The 19,887-nt window shown below is 43.5% G+C and overlaps 1 protein-coding gene across 3 annotated transcripts in view; it reads left to right on the forward strand.

The window, feature by feature from the left end:
- Positions 1–19,887, forward strand: part of ddr1 (discoidin domain receptor tyrosine kinase 1) — a 51,578-nt gene that overhangs the window by 20,062 nt on the left and 11,629 nt on the right. Inside the window, exons 3-14 of one of the 3 annotated variants that reach the window (XM_080897300.1) lie at positions 2,158–2,260; positions 5,975–6,050; positions 7,044–7,196; positions 8,015–8,162; positions 9,281–9,383; positions 10,350–10,536; positions 13,534–13,783; positions 15,363–15,518; positions 16,113–16,175; positions 17,279–17,445; positions 18,430–18,637; positions 19,528–19,647. In XM_080897300.1, coding sequence (XP_080753426.1) covers positions 2,158–2,260; positions 5,975–6,050; positions 7,044–7,196; positions 8,015–8,162; positions 9,281–9,383; positions 10,350–10,536; positions 13,534–13,783; positions 15,363–15,518; positions 16,113–16,175; positions 17,279–17,445; positions 18,430–18,637; positions 19,528–19,647 — 1,734 coding nt within the window. The remainder of the gene's footprint in view (positions 1–2,157; positions 2,261–5,974; positions 6,051–7,043; positions 7,197–8,014; positions 8,163–9,280; positions 9,384–10,349; positions 10,537–13,533; positions 13,784–15,362; positions 15,519–16,112; positions 16,176–17,278; positions 17,446–18,429; positions 18,638–19,527; positions 19,648–19,887) is intronic. The other 2 variants (XM_080897301.1, XM_080897302.1) reach the window with 2 other exon arrangements.

Raw genomic sequence — 19,887 nt, forward strand, 5'->3', positions numbered from 1 at the left:
TGTTTTTGATAAACTGAATATTTGATTTTAGTCATTTGTGTCTGCATCTCCTGCACTGACTGCTTTTTAGCTTTCAAATCCCATTAGACAATGGCTTGTTTTTCCCATAGACTGTATATAAAGGATGGCCCGAATCACCAGGGCATTACTCGCTGATTTGTGATGTGTCGTTTAGAAGCTTTGGCTGGAGCCATCTTACTTTTGTGAAACCATACATCTCAAGGATGGACCTATGCTTTATATGGTCAATTCACTCCTCGTGGGTGTGTAACTCACGAAACAAACACATTGTTTTATTTAAGAACAAAAGACTTAAAACAAGCTATTAAGATCATCTGAAAGTATTCACTAACAGTCTTTTTTCATAATAATAATAATAATAATAATAATAATAATAATAATAATAATAATAATAATAATGGATTGCATTTATATAGCGCTTTTTCGGGACCCCTCAAAGCGCTTTACAATGAACAGAGGAGTCTCCGTCCCCTGTTGCCAATGTTTCTTCCATCTTTTATGTACATATTTTTATAAATATATCCTTTTCTTCTTGATCTTACGTTTTCTTGAGCTCTCGGTTGAAGTTTAGCTGCTGGTAGACGGCGATAGACCACGATCAGGGCAAACATTGTTCTCTGAAAGTAAAGATTCTTTTCCAAACAGTTTTCAAGAAAGACTTCTCTGATGGTCTCTGACACATAAGATTAAGCTCGTTCTGGTTGTGCTTCTCTTTTTATTATTTAACTGACAGAAAAAATTATATAGTAAAAACTGAAGAGGAGTGATTGGTATTGGAAAAAGGTTATTATTTACAGCTCTAATTAAAAAAATTGTTTTGGGAGGAGTAATCGCCTGTTAAATGACTGTTTGATTTATTACTTAATCATATCCGTGAATCTAGATAAATTAACAGGCTGTGTAGTGCAATAGAGACGCTCGCATTTTGTCTTGTTGAAATGATTAAATCAAGCTTGGCAGTGCGAGCAGCAAGGTTTGGTGCATGCGCTAAAGTTTAATGTAAGATGACAGACGGAGAAAGTGAAGCCAGAGGACACAGCGGGGCAGAGACGAGAGAGCGAGAGGTGAAAAGACTGCAGATGGCGGGCTGTTGACTGGCGATGTGGTATAATGATGATGATGTAATGAAATGGGCACCTGTCCTCAGGGTGTGGATGAAGAGTGTGTGTGTGTGTGTGTGTGTGTGTGTGTGTGTGTGTGTGTGTGTGTGTGTGTGGCGTCCATTGGGAGGTTTTAGGGTTTGTCATGCGGCCCGACATTCCTGTTCACTGAGTCAATGACAGAAACTGAGTTAGACGCCCACCCAACCCCCGCCTCTTTATGTCACCCTCAGCCAACCCTGCATATCGCTGTCAGTAACCCTTTCCACTTTATCACTGCCCAACACTCCCGCAGCCTCTCACCTCGTCCTCAGATAGCGCCATCGTTGGGTAATCCCTGCCTGGGACCGCGCTATCTGGATCGGTTGATAATGCTGCCGCTGGAGCAGAACCGGTGCAGATATCTGAGACCTGTCTGTGTTCATTCCATCGCCCTTAGTTTCTTTCTCGCTTTAGTTCTCTCTCTGCAAATGCCCAACAGAAACGGGATCACTGGAGCCCTAAGGAGGTGGCTTTGTGCGAGCTGGAGAGCTGCATGGAAAGACAAAAGGGACTGAAGAAATGGGAAAGGTGTATTCTCAGAGATGACAGGTCACAGTATTTCACAGCGGGTGGCCTCATAAGCTGTGAGCATAAACTTGGAGGTGCATACGGGTATTACTGGCAGTCCGTCTAATGAAGTCACTTGTGACTAGTGAGAGAGGTATTACCGGAATAAGTGACAGTGACATTACGCATTGCATGAACAGTACCAACGGACATTAAAGCAAATAAAAGCAAAGGTAGGAGCGTTACATTTTTCCCCTTCCACTCACTGTCTGTGTGAGTTATGAAGCATAAAGTCCGGAACTTTTCCCAGAAATGACATAACAACATTATGCTCCGTGACCAATGATGACCACTCATGCTCTAATGGAAATATTAAATTTCCCCTGGACATGTGCTCCACACGGAGGAGAATTTTTCTCATATCTTTATCCGGCCTCTGTCTTCCTCTCCTTCTCTGTCTCTATCTCCCTCAACCCTTCCCTTACAGCTCAGTGTCGTTACGCCCTGGGGATGGAGGATGGCACCATCCCAGATTCTGACATCACTGCCTCCAGCGCCTGGTCAGACTCCACAGAGGCCAAACATGGAAGGTGGGAAGTGTGTGTCTGTTGTACCTGGAGTTCAAAGGTTACTCTCAAATACCTAAGCACATTTCCACAAACACAAACTTTTGTCTAAAATCTGTAGTTCTTCTTCCGCTTATGCTACAGTCACAACAAAAGTGATCTTTTTGCCTTTTAAATGGTTACTCTGAAGATGGCCGCAGTCAGCTGAGAGAGCAATAAAACAGCAATAAGATGAACTCAATGTGCAGCTGAAGGTGATCAAATCTGTTGCAATCTACAGAGACAGAAATTCACAATACCTGTTTAGATTCAGAGTCGAGCCAGAACCTCAAAGAAAATGCAAAATGGGCATCAGTAACCAGTATACAACCAGTTGGCAACCAGTTGCACTGAGTAACAGTAAGAGACATATTGCAGATGAGTTTCTGACTTGGATTGATTACAGTGTGTTGAATATGTTTGCATTTATGAATTAGATGCAAGTTACTTTCAAACCTTTGCCAGTCTTTCTGATGTTCTGACTGCAATTGTTTGGAGACAGGTTGCCTCCCACCATGCAACCTGTGCAACTGCCTTGTGATTGAAAGCTGGTCGCCACAACCACCTGCAGTCACCAGACATCTACAGACTTTTCCAAGTTGCAAGCAGGTTGCCATCCCGTTTTTAAAGAAGAGTTTTTGAAGAGTTACGCTTGAATTCTGCTTCAGCAAGAAATCCACTTCATGACTTGATGATGTAACCGGAAACCCCTCTAACCCCACGTTGTAACCTCCAATGTCAGTCAGACTCAGTGAGGGCTGCATCGACCCAAGATGAGTTACGTTTCTCTAAAAAGGTGCATGCCGGGTTACGTGGAAAGTTATAACGCAGGGTTAAGAGCGGTTTCTGGTTACGACGGCTGAAAAACAGTTTTCAACAGCAGTGATGTCACCGTGCACCAACACACACACCGTTGGGTTCACATCTGCATCAGAGCAACTAAGTGAAGGTTTCAGGGGATGATAAATTGCTTGCTTTTTGTCCAAGTGCTATACTCTGTTACTATTAGAAAGTAAAAAAATGGCAGATTTACAAGGTTTTTTAGGACGGCAGCAGCGACTCGACTTATTTTGGATGTGTGCTGTACAGTAATTAAATTCAGAAGTTCTTTTCCTATTATTCCTGGCTGTCACCGCTTTGATGTGGTGAGATAATACAGCTCAGACAGCAGACATCACCATGCAGTGAAAGTGTAACAGTGACAAAATGAATACAGACTTGATGTTCGCTGTGACGGATTACGTAACTCGAATAACTTCTCAGAGCGTGCGATTTGATTTTCACACCGTATTGAGATCAAAAAGAACAATTAGACGCCTGGAAGTAGGGAAAGTAGGGAAAAATGCTAATGGATGGTTTGAGAGCAGAATGATTAGGGTTGATGTGAGGTGTAATGGATTGACGCACGCAAAACCACAGGTGTGGTGCTTCTAAAATTGGGTTGCTTTTTCTTTCCAAGCCAGCCACGGGAGAAAGCTTCTTATAAAGAAAACATAATCACCTCTTTGAATAGCAGCACCGACTGGGATCTCAGCTGGTTTCTACTTGATAGGGCGGATTTAATAGCCTGGTAGCGCCCATCTGAATTGCCGCCCACATTTCTGATTTGTTCAGCGAATCGTATACAGTCTTTAAGTACAGCAAAATGGTAATTGGGCCCAATTATCAGGCTGCGTTATCATCTCTTTCAGGAGTCAAGATGTCACGCTGGCCACTTGTCATACTCTGTAAAAGAGCTGCTGTTGTATTTAAACTTGCTGAGCAAAATTGAAGCGATCTCTCTTCCACAGGAATGAGATATTCCAGTGCTCATGCCAGGCTGATGTGCTGTCTTATTTTCAGTCTGTTGGCACCGTGCTAAAGTAATTTTTAGCAGGTTTATTAGATTAAGGTGGAAGATGATAGTTTGTGTGTGTCTTCTTAAAACCTACTTGGTAATTAGATCACCACCTTATCTGTCTGGCTGTAAGGTCTGCAACATGTTACCGCCACGTGTAATCTGTGGGATCGTGCATGTGTGTGTTTGGGTTCACTTGCCTCCATCAGCTTGCTGGGTTGGGTCTCTTGGCAGAGCGTCTAACCATGTGGAAATGATTATTAGTGCAGCCTCTTTTTAAGGCACATCAGGGAGATCCAAAAAGAGAGAAAACAGAGAGAGCAGCGGACATGAAGATTAAAATAAATAAATAAATAAAATAAGTGTGAGGTGGATCGCTGCAATGGCGTGCTGAAAGGTAGGGGGGAAATTAATCTGAAAGCAGGGTTTTTGAGGGAGGGTGGTGTGTGGAGGGAGAGATGCAGAGCTGGTAGGTGATTACTCTTGGCCAGTGGAATACCAGCTTATTGGTTGGAGTGAGAGAGGAAATGATGGAGGGAATGAGTGAGCTGTGAACAATGGGAGACGAATGAAGAGTTGGCTGGTATTTAGGGAGGAATCAAAAGACAGACACACAGTGAGACGGGAGAAAAATGAGTTACTTGGCAGAGCGCTGTTCTGTAATGTTATCCATGCTGGCTGGTGCACGCTAGCTCTCCCTCCTCATCCTCTCTCCATTAGAGGACACTTGGTGGAGCCCTAATGTGTTGATATCATCTTGTGGTTCCCAGCAGCATGATCTCACCCGCTGAGGGGAGAACGGGAGTGATTAAAGTCCAAGCATGGCTGTCAGTGCGACAGAGTTGATCCAGTGATTTGTTTTGGTGGTCTGAGCAGCAGCTTTCATTTTGAGAGAAGCCCCACGGTGGTCAGAGCGCGGTTGTGGCCTGGCGTCTGTTCCAAAGCTCCTCGGTACGAGTCGGAGTCGCACACAGCCAAATTTGTGGTCGTCGTGCGGCTGCTCCGCGGTGCTGCTATGAACTTTTCTTCTCAGGGTTAGGGTTTGGGCTGAGTGAAAACCTTTGGTGCGTGTGTGGTCGTGGCAGGCCTGCGAGCAAAGATTGGTCCTGACGCTCGACACCACACAGATCTTGTTGTGAGGTTTGAAGAATGTGGAGGAGCCGGTAATTTTCACTCTGCTCCTTTCATCTCGTTTCCTCTCTTCATGAGCCGCTTGTGTTCTCTGCTTTTTCCATGAGGTTGGTTAACTAAACTAAACGGAGTGCGCAAAAACATTTCAAGATAAAAACTAGACTTTTGAAAACTGAAACCACATTCTAGACAAATAAACAAACTCTAATGCAAAATACATAAATATATATGCATATAAAAACTATATATAAAAACTGAAACCAACATTTTTAAACACTGAAAGCAGGAAATTCACTCTGGACCCTAAAGTGAAATTAAAAACAGATTCAACATCAACTAAAAATCAATATACAGTAATAACAGGGCTCTGCAGGTTTTCTCAGTCTCTCTGTCTTTAGCCATTTCCAGTTTTTATGCATCTTTCTCTCTTTTTCAGAGAGTGTTGTCATATTTATATGTGAATGTTTGGCTGCTGTAAAATCCAATTTGTGCTGGTGGAGGACTGGACTGTTTGTGCTGAATTCTCACTTGTACCTCTGCACACTGCCGGCACTCGGGGATTTGATGCAGTCTGCCGGTAGTCATGTTTCTATCTGCGTGCGAGTGTTTGCGTGTGGGACTGGGATTTCGTGAGCTTACGATTTGTGTTTTCGCTTTAAACAACTTGCAGTTTGTTTTCCTTTACTGTTATCTGACATTATCATCTCTCTCTATCTCCGTCTCTTTCTCAGGTTGAGTACTGGAGAGGGGGACGGAGCGTGGTGTCCATTAGGATCCGTGTTCCCTAGCGGATCAGAGTACCTTCAGGTGGGATGCTCATCTTTTTCTGCTCTGATATGCAGGTGCACTTATTGCTCACTACGGCTGCTGGTTTGGTGAAAGGTATTGATTGATATTTAATGATTAACGAGGTGTGAGTGCATTTGTAACCGTTATAAAAGTCTGTTCAATAATTCAGACAGATTTTTACTTTGAGGTGGTTTTACAGAAGCTATAAGGTTTCGTTGGGCATAATAATAAAGTGCAAATATACTGTTTAAACATTTAGGAAAAAAATGTGGAGTCTGCGTTTTCTCCTTGTGCATGTGCGGTTTTTTTTCTGCTTCCAGGAACTCTGGTTTCCTCCCACAGCTACAAACATGAATGAATGTGAATGCGAAGGTTGCCTTTCTCTCTGTGTTAGTCCCTGTGATGGACTGGTGATCCGTCCGGGCCATACACAGCATCTCACCCATCACAGTTAGGATAGACTCCAAAGGTTAAGAAATCGGGTGGATGGATGTTTGTTACAGTTGTGCAAAAAGTGCAACAAAGATAGGATTTTATTTTACCAGTCGTTGTGTTTGTTACATCTGGGCAGAAGCAGGGTCGCTGTTTTCCTTTTTCTTCTCCTAATGCATGCGTGTGTCACTCCCAGCTTTTAGTAGATACTGAAAGACAGATAAGATCTCTTTATGCTCTTCATGAGTTCTCCTTTCTATCTTTAAAAATCATTGAAATTGCAGTGGTGAAGAAGCTCTTAACTGTAATCCTACAAGAACACATATTTGTCAGTCTAGACCGCGCTAATCATCTTTTCTCTACATCAAGGTCATCGATATCCTCCCAAATCAGCTCTTTGCATTCTGAGCACACACTTTTTAGACTATCGTTAGCATATGAAAATAAGTCCTAAAATATATTGAAATTGAACAATATGAGTAAATGTAGGTGAGTTTGGAAGCATCCCAGTACTTTTAAATCTTGTTGGCATTTCCAGCTTTCTGAGTGACATACGTTATGATCATCTGTCATCTGTAGATTGACCTGCGCAGACTCCACTTCCTGGCTCTGGTCGGCACTCAAGGTCGCCACGCTGATGGGCACGGTCAGGAATTTGCACGCAGTTACCGGCTCCGCTATTCCCGAGATGGAGAGAAATGGATCACCTGGAAGGACCGCTGGGGCCAAGATGTAAGTGGGATTTTTCTCACGTCCTCGCCTTGATTACAAATGAACTGGATCCCTCTGTTTCTGTCACGCCTGGTAAACAAATGGAGCGAAATAACAGTTTGAATGTCATTAAATGAGCAAGTGGGGTGTCAACACAAGAAATATACTGCTGAGGGCGACTCCATTATTGATAGGATACGACTTAATATCCTGGGGCTGTTGAGTATAAATGAAGTGTTAATCACAGCTATCTGTATAATTCATTTGCATTTGATTTACTTATTATTCATTGTGAAGTTGAGCAGTTTGGAACTAAGCCAAGCTTCCGGCTGAACAATGCAACGAATGCATGTGCAGAGTTTATATTCTTTTAAAGCCTCTATTATTGCATCTGTTGAATATTTGATTTGGTGATACATGGTACTCTGTGTTTTGTACCACTCTTACATGGCAGCTTGGGAATTACAAACTCCGACAACAAAATGTTTAAGGAAGGTTACACTGTTTGGCTCTCACTTGCATTTACTATTCTGGACCTTATATTGACACACAACAAATATTGAGAAACTGCAAACCAAAGTAATTTTTTTTCCGTTAATGTGTTTCATCTAAAAACAGCCTGCGGCTCTAACCTCTCAAATCAATCATTCTTTGCACCTTTATGTATTAAAGAAAAAGTTCAGTCGGTTCATTTCAGCTCCTCTTGGATTAACAAATTCAGAAAATGCACTCTGAATAAAATCTGGGCGCCTTAAGGTGTGGATTTATTCAACCTTACAGTTATTAGCAGAGGCGAACAACATGCTGTGTGATTGAATATTTGAACTGCTCTCCCCTAGGTGGTGTCTGGTAATGAGAACACCTATGATGTTGTGCTGAAAGACCTCGGACCTCCCATTGTGGCTCGCATGGTGCGATTCTACCCCCTCGCCGACCGAGTTATGAGCGTTTGTCTTCGGGTGGAGCTCTATGGCTGCCTTTGGAACGGTGAGTGTGTATGAGCGTGGATTTGATGGACAACGTCCCCGATTTTACGAACACTCGTTTTGTCTGTGCTAGGCGATGCGTGCCCTCCAGTTTAGATAAAATATTTCATATGGTGAAGATGGCTTAGCTGGCTGTCGTCCCAGATTTGATCCTGTATCAGATGGTAATGATCACAAGTGTGTGGGTTGTTTTTTTTCCATGCATTCCATACATCGAATTGAGGCATTCAAATTTACAGCCTTTGTGGGATTTGGCCAAATAAAAGAAGCCCCATATTGATGAATGGTGTTGGTCTCCATGTTTGCTGAAGCACAACACTGACTCACTGAGTATTTATGTCTCCTATCCTGCCCCACCCACCTCCCTCAGACGCTCACTGGGTTGTCAGTAAATCACAACTGCCACTGGCACTAAAAGACCAGTTCCCGGTCTGTGTCTTCAGGGACACCATCCCTCTGAAATATGCTTGAATGTGGCTTTCGGCTCTTTTCCCTTTTCGTTTTTCCTACGGGCTGGAGATTATGCAGAATCTACACAATGTAATGCTGCCTCTCTAAAGTCTGATATGGAATGAAATAAAAGGTCAAATTATACATATTTGACCTTTTATTTCATTCCATATCAGATTTTAGAGAGGCAGCACAATGTCACCCCATTATTATTCCTTAGCTTTAACTTTGGACCTGCTTGGCTCTCAAGCACTCGCACACCGGTACCTGCAAATACTCACATCTAAAGACACATGTTTATGTGCAATCAGGGTGTGCTGCACATATGTTATGTGAAGAATTGTGTTTATTTTGGGTAGCAAAGCACCGGGCTGGAGTCAGCGTTACTGACGTCACCTCTGTTCTCAGGGAGTGGGCTGATTAGGTGTACATTAGAGGCAAGGAGGCTCGAGTTCCGCTGGTGGATGGTGACTGGGCCAAGCAGGCCCGAGAAGCTGGCCTTTTAGTTTGTTTTACTGCTTGAAATCCAGCTGTAGCAGTTCTTCCCTGCAGCTGGGATTTCTGTTGGCTCTGTACATGTTGAACTACTCACAATGAAAACGGGAAAAAAAAAATGCTTGTTTCAAGGACCTCTCGACTAATATTTCTTCCCGTCTTGCCGTGTTTCAGATGGGTTGAAGGCTTACACAGCTCCAGTGGGTCATGTCATGAAGCTGCCCGGCATGTCTGTGTATCTCAACGACTCCACCTATGATGGGAGCACGGAACAAGGGTAAGACGTACATCTGCTCCGAGCATCTTTTCCATTTTCATTTTTATGCACAAGTATGCTGGATTTCCATAAACGCCTGGATTTCGCTTTAATGGAAATGTGCAGGCATGGCCTCGTTTATAAATCACGGCACTGCAGCGGCAAATGTGAAATATGATCATGACAACAATTCACACCACATTAGTGACACCCAGAAATGTGGGGTGAAGCGCTATCATGATGATATTTGTGACTTCATCAATGGAGTAACAAAAACTGTGCTTATCACATCTGCTAGCTCTGAAGCCAAATCCTCTCATGAGGTTTATCCAGTCGGCCTAATCGAAAGGGAATGACATTATTTTCTTTAGTTGTTCGGGGATTTGAGGCATGTTTCCTGGCCGTGAGGTTTTTGGTAGGGAGCCATGGAGGGGGGGAAATGGGGGTGGTGTCCACCCTTGCGTGGGCTGTGCGCTTAATGGGGCTGAAATGTTTTGTTAGCCAGTGATGTAGCACTTTTGATGTAATCCAGACGCTCCCGTAGCAAAACGCACGGGCGAGGGCTCATATGGTCGGCAGTGGGGGGAACTGTTTGGGGATCCAGTTCTGTTGCTTAGTGTTTGCTGTTTGCTGAGGTGTGTGTTTGTAGGGGGAAAACGAAGTGGGGTTAAGGTTTGTGTTCGAACTTGTGTTAGTGTGTGTGCATCCTCGTGCACACAGCTTTATTTCTGCTTTAAATGGTAAATGTACGGGTCCTTACAAAGCACTTTCTTTTCTTACTGAGCTCTAAAAGCCACACTCAGACACACAATTGGTGCTTTATTCTGTGCCATTATACACTTTTTCTCTCTCTCTTTTTTCTTTTAACCTCTGGTGCGCACAAAAGCCAATTTGGGGTTCAGTAGCAATGCAATAAGTGCCCGAGGACACTTCAACACTTTGCACTACCTCTTTAGCTACAGCTACCTGTTGCTTGTTTGTGTGCAGGATACAGTTTGGAGGGCTTGGTCAGCTGTGTGACGGTGTCCTGGGAGGAGACGACTTTACAAAGACTAAGGAGTTGAGGGTGTGGCCTGGGTATGACTACCTGGGCTGGAGCCGGGAATCCCTCGGGCAAGGCAGCGTGGATATTGAGTTCCACTTTGAGAAACCACGAGTCTTCCACCACATGCAGGTAGGCACTCGAAGTTGTGCTTGTGTGCAGTAGTGCGTGTATAAATCTGTGCAGGGCGTTGTTACCTCTGCAGATAGTGTAAATCAGAGATGCCGTTGCGGCTAAAAGCGATAGTCAATGGTCTGTGCCTTGGAGGAGATCCACCTTGTAAGAATGATCATCTTTAGAAATCGTCACTCATTTTATCGCAAACCAGTTTTTCATGTGTTGAGATAATCTCATATCAGGTCACATTTCAGTGCATTTCCTGTGTTTTTGTTTTGGGTGAATGGTTAAGAGGACATGGCAGGACTTTGTTCATGGAGATGTGAAACTGCCATAGTAAATGAAAGAAAGAGTCGGTAAATATCATTAAAATCTACATTTTTACAGTTTAAAATTGAACATAGACCTTGACTTATTAAAGAAAATGTGGCATAAATGGTTTCCATTTACTTCCTCCTGCTCTCCCCTGTTTATTCACACGTCCATGTATTAATATTAATTTAAGAAATACTCATTTATTTATGGATTTATTTCTGTATTGTTTTTTTCTTTGCGTGTATTCCCGCTGGTAGAAAACGAATAGCTTTGTTCTGGCTGGTGCAGTTACACTTTGAATAATCCCCCCTTTATAAGCAGAAATGCATAAAGAACGAACACAAAAATAAATACATTTTGGGGAATAAATATGAGGGAAAATACAAAGGAAAAATCATACATGTATAAACAGGGCAATCAGTACCAGGAGGGAAAGGAACACAGGAGCTTATTAAAACTGAGATTTCTCTCTATATATAACAGTTAAATTGATTGGTGCATTTAAGATCATATAAATGTATTTATGTAGTTGATATTTATTTTTTTGGCAGTTAAACCCTCCACAGTTTCCATCCAACAGGAGTCTCTTTGTCTGTGTGATACATTTCAAAGCACGGCTCAGTAAATGGGGCGTCTTTGATGCATATCATCCTTTTCAGCTTAAAATGAAGATCTTTTTTTCTGTCTGCCAAAAAAACCCTCCAAAACTTAAGTTGAGAAAACCAGACAGCAGTCGAATCAAACTTTCTTTTTATGGGCTACAGTCTGAACGTTCGAAGCACCTCGATGCGTCCAGCTTCTCGAAGGCACAAAAATGTTAACTTTTGTTAACTGCTCTGTGTCTGTCTTCCTGTCTTCCTGTGTTATGAACAGGCCATTGACTTGACAAAGAAGTATTTGTAATTAATACATTGTTTTGGTTGATTAATTATCTCATTAGCCCAAAACAATCATGTCCCATTTCTCCATCTGATGAAACTGCTTAGAAATTCCTTTGTCTCCAAGCAGCTCGGGCCCTAAAACGAACTCCATCAGCACCGTTATGTGTCTGTGTGTCTCTCTTTTTAAACAGCACTAAGTTCCTTTATCTGCAGCGTCAGGAAGCAACATTTTTACTGGAATAGCTCTGCAGCCATTTAATTAGTTTGAATGTGCCATTGTTTATGATGGGACAGTGCATCAGTGCTCGTCTCTCTGGGAGCCACCAAATTGCATCACAGTCTGTTTGTGCGTCTGTGCGGCTTTTGGGGTTAGTTTGTGGAGCAATGAGGGGGATAATGGTGTGAAGCAACCCAGTTTGAATTATAACTGTGTTGTCTCATTGGACGCGGACTGGAATGTCGGTTTGGGTGAGAAGCACCATATACATCTCTGTGGATTGAACAGCCTGCATGCCTTAAAAAGGGCACAAGTAATTACTCTAAAATCTCCTGACAGTGACTGAACATTTTTTGAATCTTTATTTTCTTTTTCCACGTGTTTTTCCACAGTTTACCTCTGTTACCTTTTAAAAATCTCTCCCAGCGGTATTCGTGGTGTTTTTCCTACGCTTATCCTGTTTTTCTTGCCTTTTCCCCAGTCGTTTTCATACACTAACCTCAACTGACACGCAGCGTTACACTAGCCTGCCCGAGCGGATATGTCAGACACACAGGTCAAATAAACAAGGAGAGGGAACCTGAACCTGATTCTGGCTTGACTCGTCTCTGAAGACCGCACTTCCTCAAACTGTGTTTAATAAGAGAAATCTGCCCTTTGACATTTTGTCAGCCATAACCTGCACTTCTTACACATTTTCTAAAGTTTCTGTTCTGTTCTTTGGGCCTTTTTGTCCAAGATTTTTGCCCGTGCATGTGGACGTAGACAAATATATCCCTTGATTTCTTAACGTGTGTCTTACATTAAGCTTTTGCAGCTGCATTCCCTGAAGGAGTAGTAAATTTCCTTATTTCTGTTGACTTATCAGAGCTCTACCTCTACCACCAGCTTCCAGTGCATACCCACACACCCCATTTTGTCCCCTTTCCAAACAGAAACACTTGCACGCCGTGTGTGTGTGAGAGAGACTTAACACGTGGATTAGGTTAGAGCAGCTGGCCTTTCAGTGTGTAAGGTTTACAGCTAACCTGTCAGAACAGCCTCTGCTCTCTAAGAGGGGATTTTTTTTTCTATCTCGTTCTTAATTTTCAGTCTCTTAGATCTATACTTTTGACCTCAATTGACCAACCTCCATCTTCCCCCACATCCTCGTCTCTTCTTGTCAAGCTCCTCTTTCCGCTTCCAGCCACAACGACTCCTCGTATATTAATTCAGCTTTTATGGATTCTTCCGTCTTTGGCCTTTCCCTGCTTGTAAAACAGAGAAGATATATCCTCTATTCTCTTCTCTTCTGTCATACACTTTCTTTTCTTCTACCCTCCTTCTCTCCTCCTGTGTTCTAATTTTGTTAATTTGCAGCCCGGCTCTGCTCTAAGTCGTGCCAAAGCAATTATGGCTCAACAGAAAGAGAATGTGTCATTAATTTTGTGCGTTAATTTAATCTCTTCCTGCCTTTCCGCGGATAATGAATGACAAAGGTCTAAAGGTTTTCCAGATATTTCCATGAGCTATAGGTAGTGAAAAGATTTTGTAACTGATTGCAACTTTTTCTTTCTTTTTTTGCTTCTCTGCACTCACACAATTTTCTCCTTCCTCTAGGTGCACAGTAATAACCGTCACACACAGGGTGTCAGAGTTTTCAGCAAAGTGGAGTGCCTTTTTAAGCCTGGCATCCTCCAGCCATGGTCCTCTCCTGCCCTCACCTTGCCTGTGCCCCTCGAGGATCTAAAAGACCCCTCGTCACGACCCATCTCTCTCCCACTGGGCGGCCGGCCGGCTCAGATCCTCCGCTGCAAATTCTACTTTGCCGACCGTTGGCTGCTCATCAGCGAGATATCTTTCCTCTCTGGTAGGAAACAGAATTGAGTTTGTCCATTTTTTTCATCTGTGAGATGTGTATTTTAGCCACTCTGGCAGGCGGTTTTTGCTTCTATAGACGCTAGGCGCTTACATCACACATATCCTAGCAACTTGCACTGTCGTGGAAGTCAAGCTGAGTTTTAGCTTTGTCTAGGGAAAGGCTAAATATAGATGGCACCAAAACAAAAAGCCAAAAAATACCGACCTGTGAGAGATTGGATTTTCATCCATGCTACAGCAATCAGCTTTCCTCAGGTGTTCAGTGTAAAATTTAAGTAAAGTGGAGCTGCTGTGGCTTTTAGAGTGAAGCTTTCAGCCTTTTAACTGATCAACATGTTCAGCATTTGAGAGTCCTCTTTTGGACATGAACAGAAAAATCATGCTATTCTCTGAGACATTATCAGTACTTTCCTATTCAGAATTTTAAAAACCCAAAGCAGCCCATCTGTGAACATAATTAGCGTTCATTCTTTTCTACCTGATCTAAAACACTATTTTTAAAAAAGTGACTATTTTCCCTCCATCTGTTGTCTTCATTATCTGTGTCTAGGTTCCAACAATCAGGCGCAGCATGAAGGCGAACAGAGAAAGATGAGTTTCATGCCTATCTGAGTCAAAGTCGGATAGAGGACTCCTCTGCTCTCAGCTTCAGATTACTGTGACTAATTAAGCTGTCTTTTCTAGTTAAAAACACTGTCAGGTGTAGTTGGATAAGAATCAGCCGAGTTATCTCACCAAACTCAGGTGGCTCAGATCAGTGGACCCAGCAGTGGCCTGACACGTCTTGCTGCTGGACTCGAGCCACACTGGTGATAAATGACCAAATGAGGTTTGGTTCAAACGTCTGACACGTAAAGAAAGGTCGCACGAAGTCTGTAACGGACTTTATTCACAAAACTACCGACAAATGCAGCTGTATGCTGTGTTAGTTAGAGCTGGCTCACATCTGGCATCACAAAGCGGTCGGCCTGGTTGATAACCTGTTACTCAACTATCCACCGGGCTAGCATTGCTGGCTTAGAGGTAATTTCAGAGTCAGATGTTCCTTACACCCTCTAATCACGTATGTCTACAGTCTCTCTCACATTAGGGGGTCCATATAAACATTCGGCGCTCATTCATTCTGCATTCAGCAGCTGAGAGTATGCTCAGAGCTCCTCTGCTGTCAACTTTCACAAACCGAACTCCTTCCAGCTCCCCGGTCGACTCCTGCATTAACATTTAGTCATACGTGAGCTACAAGACCGAGATGCTGGCTGTGTTGTGCAAACAAAGCAGAGTATGTTATTTGATTACCTGCCGAGGGTTAGTGAGCTAACACAATCAGTCATGCTAATCGATAAGGAAAGGATCAGTTCCCAGTCAAAAACAAGGTAATTAAATCCAATGAAATGAATTGGCTTTCTCTGGAATAACAACCAGCTGTGACCACAGTCACTGTTTCCTCACAGCTGAGGGCTACCAGAAGGTGTGCTGCGTCACACAAAACCCTCTAAACACATAAAACATGATTTATTTTCATTAAATTGACTTCTCCCCCTCCCCTCTGTCTCTTTTTGGTTATTCAGAGCCGTTTGAGGAGGATGTCACAGACACTGATTTATTTCCTCCAAATATTCCCAAGATTCCTGGCACCAAATCATCTTCTCCTCCTCCTGTTAATGTCACCTCCTCTGCTCCCACATCGAGCCGCGGTGCCTTCAATTCCACTACCGGGCCTACTGGTGAGTCCTGCGCTTCCCCTCTATCCCTCTGCTCATCACCCCAACATTTATCTCCCCTCTCACTCTTTCCACTTACCATTCCTTCTCTGTTGTCTCCTTTTATCACCTGCCGTGCTCTTTCATTTACCCCTCCGTGGTCCATGCTGCGCTCTACCACATCTCTAATTCCCCTGATCTCTCTATCATCTCCTATCTCTTATTTTCCAGTTGCCATGAGTGTAAGCATGTTGGCAGTGCATCTGTGTCATGCGTATGAAGCAGATCCAGAGGCATGCAGCGCCAAAGGAGGCACGTGTTTGACTGGCCTCTGTCGTCATCACGAGCTCTGAAATTTCTTTGCCTGAACCTCTGTGCCCGATCCTTATCTAACACAGTGTGTTGTATTTAAAGGAGAAATCAGGCTTAAAATTAAAGGTCAATTGTTTCATTATGGTTTTTTTTTAATAACTTTAAAGATTGCTGTATCGGAGTAAAAGAAAAAAGGCAGAATTCTGCTTTCCAGGACTTTTTTTTCCTCTGCTCATCACTCTCTTCTGAGTCTCCATCACTTTTCTTCTCATGCCTTCCTCCTTTGTCCATCCCTCGCTCCTCCAGAACCCCCCACCACCACCACCACCGCTGTCATGATGGACACCACTGGTAACTGGACGCTTTCAGGTGAGAGGAAAAAAAGAGAAGAGGGGACGATCAGAGGGGTGGGGAAGCTAACTCCATCCACTCTGGCCCTCCTCCAACATCTTAAAACTGTCCCATTGCTCGGTAGAGAGTATGAAGTATAATGGGAGAAGGATTACAGGGGCAGTCTTTGGCACCGGGCTCTCTCCCCTGGGTTTGAAGATATACAGCTGGAGGAGAAAACACTAACCGAGCTATAGTAAAATTTATTTATGTATGAATAACAACTGGGCTTCCTGTGGTCTCACAAACTGCATGTTTTTCGGGAACTGGCTCTAGTCTCCACAGCTAGACAATAACAGGCTTTTTAGAAAGCTGGAAATGGTTTTCTGTGGCGTGTATGCTGCTTTGTCCTCGTTACTGGCTGCGGTTGAAGGGCTTTGTTTGGGTTTATTTATTACCCGCATGGTGTTGAAGTGACAGACAGAAAGGGGCCGTCTTCTGCTCTGACATTGTAATGTATCAATTGATGGTAAATGTGCGCGCATTAGCGTGGGCGCAGGTGTGTGTTTGTTGATGATATGCATTTATGTGCGCACATCTACGGAAATGCATTATGCACCATATTGCATGAGTTTCTCTGTTGCCTGTAAGAGTTTGTTTATGGGCAAAAGTTTACACTAAACTGTACCGAGGAAACTCTTTCATTCATCTTTCAAATTACACGCCACATTTGACCTTCAAAGGAGAAGAAATAGCTGCTTGATTCTGATTAATAGTTGACTTTAAAGCGCTGCATAAAGCCAAACAGTGTTGACATACTGTTCTCACAGCAGTGGGCTCTGAGAAGCTCTCTGGTATGAGCGGGCATACTAAATGCATTCTCACACAGGCAATCCCTATCAGATGCTTTGTAAGCCTGATGAAACCGCGACCTCAGTGAGAGCGTGACTGTGCCGAAAGAGCAAATCCTCGCAGTCTGACCAGAGCATTAACTCAGACCAGCGTGCGGTCTCTCACAAACACCCACGCACGAAGACCCCGGTGTTGCATGGTGATCGATAGACATGACGTCAGACCCGCATGCAACTTTTAGGAAATCAAGGAAACATGCTAACATTTCATCCTCTATTTGCCTTCTCCAGGGCCGGCGTTTGCTGCTGTTACTCCAAGGGCGGGGCTTCCCGTGGCTAAAGACGACAGCAGCAATACAGCCATTCTGATTGGCTGCCTGGTGGGCATCATCCTTCTGCTCCTGGCTGTGATAGTTGTCATTCTTTGGAGGCAGTACTGGAAAAAGTTACTGGGAAAGGTGGGTCCAGACTCGGGTCACATGGCATTCCTTTTTAAACTGGCGCTCATGGAGGATCAGCTCATGAAACATTTTCTTATTTATCCCAAGTGGTTTATATTCATCCGATCTTGGGTTGTATCCAAAGTCAGTCATTCGTTCACAGTTCCCCTATTCCCTGTTTTGGGAATTTTATGTAGGTTACTGTGTAGTCAGTTAAACTTTCCAACATGACGATGATACAGGACAAAGGTACACCGTGGAAGAGATACAGAGGTTAATAATTACTAATGATTAAATGCAGAGTGGTGTATAAACATGCAGAAAGTGAAAAGGAAACACTCAGTGCATCATGGGAAGCCCCCAGTAACCCAGGTGTGTTGCAGTATAAGTAAGGGAGGGTTTAGGGTCACCACATCCAGCCCATTTTAAAGTATGTGTGCACTGTGGGATACTTTTAGTGCACGAGTATAGTAATACTTCAAATGAGCAGCTCTACAGAAAAGCCAACTCATTATATACTCATAATGAGCAGTGTGGGCTTTTTCTTCTTAAACATAGTCCTGATTTTATTAGCCAAACTTTTGAAACTTTTGTTTTTTCCCACGCTCGTTCCAGCTAAAACATGTTTGTTTACTTTTGCAGAAAGCCTTGAAAACCTCAAAAATTACGATAATTTTCTAGAGAACCGAAAATGGTAAACGGTAATTTTGCTGTTAACAGATTCAAGGGGAACTACTTTCTGCTGAATAAATGGCTCTAAGCGAGAAATGTGATTAGCCTGAGCTGTTCCTTTTACCCAATTTTAAGTGATTGATGGCATCCTGAGATAACAACTGCCAGTCTTTTGGCAGAGACACTCTGCATTTCCATCTGGATGTGTAGTGGGAATCATTTATTGCTAATTGTGTAACGATCAGTGCCCGTTTTCACGGTTTGATCACACATCTGCTCCGGAGACTCAGATGGTGCATTTATATTGCCTGAATACTCTGCCCTCCCCAGGCCCAAGGCAGTCTGTCCAGCGATGAGCTGCGGGTTCACCTTTCGGTCCCCTCAGACAACGTGGTCATCAACAACACCCACAGCTACTCGAGTCGCTACCAGCGCATCCACACTTTTCCAGATGACCGAGACCACGACAGAGAGGCAGAAGGGGAGTATCAGGAGCCCAGCGCCCTGCTCCGGCCCCGAGATCACAGAGACAGCACAGGTACCTATTCAGTTATGTAGGATATGGATGGAAATGTTTGATTCATTGAGGGGTTAAAGATTTCTGTTGTAGCTGCTCAATCCAAAGAAATCACTCTTAGTTTTGATTGATGCTAAACATGTGGTGACAAAGATTGATCAGCCACTTGCAGCTGGCTTGGAAACGATGCACTCTTCCACATGTACAGTGTGTAAATTTCTACAATAATGTATGTGGTTTATACGGATTGCTTTGTTGATCATATCAGAAAGCAAACACATTTGGAGACGGGGGAAAAAATGTGGCATGAATGTCAAGAAAACAATAGTTTTACAACACGTTCCACCATGCTAAAGTAAATCAAACTAAACACCCTGCCAGGGAGAGGGCCTCCATGAAGATGCACAGCACAGAGGGGGCACAAAAGAGCTATTGTTCTGGGAAAAGGGAAGAAAAGCAACAAGGGAGGGGGGAAAAGACGAGTAAAGAAATAAAAGGCATTCCTTTGCTTGCATTGTACCGCAGGAGGTCGGCATGCCATCTTTACTAGGCGCCTGTGTGAATTTGAAATAACACGAGTAACAGAAACATTATTTTATCCACTGGTTCTTGTTATGTTTGATTGTTGCCTGAGTTACGTTAACTTGCCTGTTTTTGCAATGCACTTTTGTTCTGTGCTCCATGTGCCAGCGCAACCCCACCTCATCCCTTTTATTATGATGGATATGCTAACATTGTCATGCTAATCATTGGTATTTTGTTTTGCTGTGTTTGTACTTTGTGCCACTTTCTGTGCGTTGTACGATCCACTTTGTGGTGCCTGTGTATACCCCACCTCGCCCCGTGCATCCTCTTGTGTGTGTGTGTGTGTGTGTGTGTGTGTGTGTGTGTGTGTGTGTGTGCACTCCCAGCCTTGCTGTTAAACAACCCAGCCCATTACCTGCTCCTACCAGATCACAGAAAAGGCTCGAGAGCATTAGTCGTCCCCAGCTCCACACAGGTTCGGGAAAAGAGCCTCAATGTGCCCCAGGGTAAGAGACCTCAGACTGGGCCAACAGTCAAGAGGGGCCCCTGCTTCATTACCTACCTATCCATCTGTGACTACCTGAGTCGAGACGGCAGATGTGCTGTCGCAGTCGAGACACAAACATTTCTTCCTACATAGAATTAGTGTATTTTGCATGTGTCTGACCTCTCCACTCATTTCTCATTCACTCACCACTCACATTACTCATTGCTTGTTTGAAGGGATGGTTTGGCTCTTGGGTAAT

This window comes from Rhamphochromis sp. 'chilingali' (assembly GCF_963969265.1).
Source record: "Rhamphochromis sp. 'chilingali' genome assembly, chromosome: 11".
Lineage (NCBI taxonomy): Eukaryota > Metazoa > Chordata > Actinopteri > Cichliformes > Cichlidae > Rhamphochromis > Rhamphochromis sp. 'chilingali'.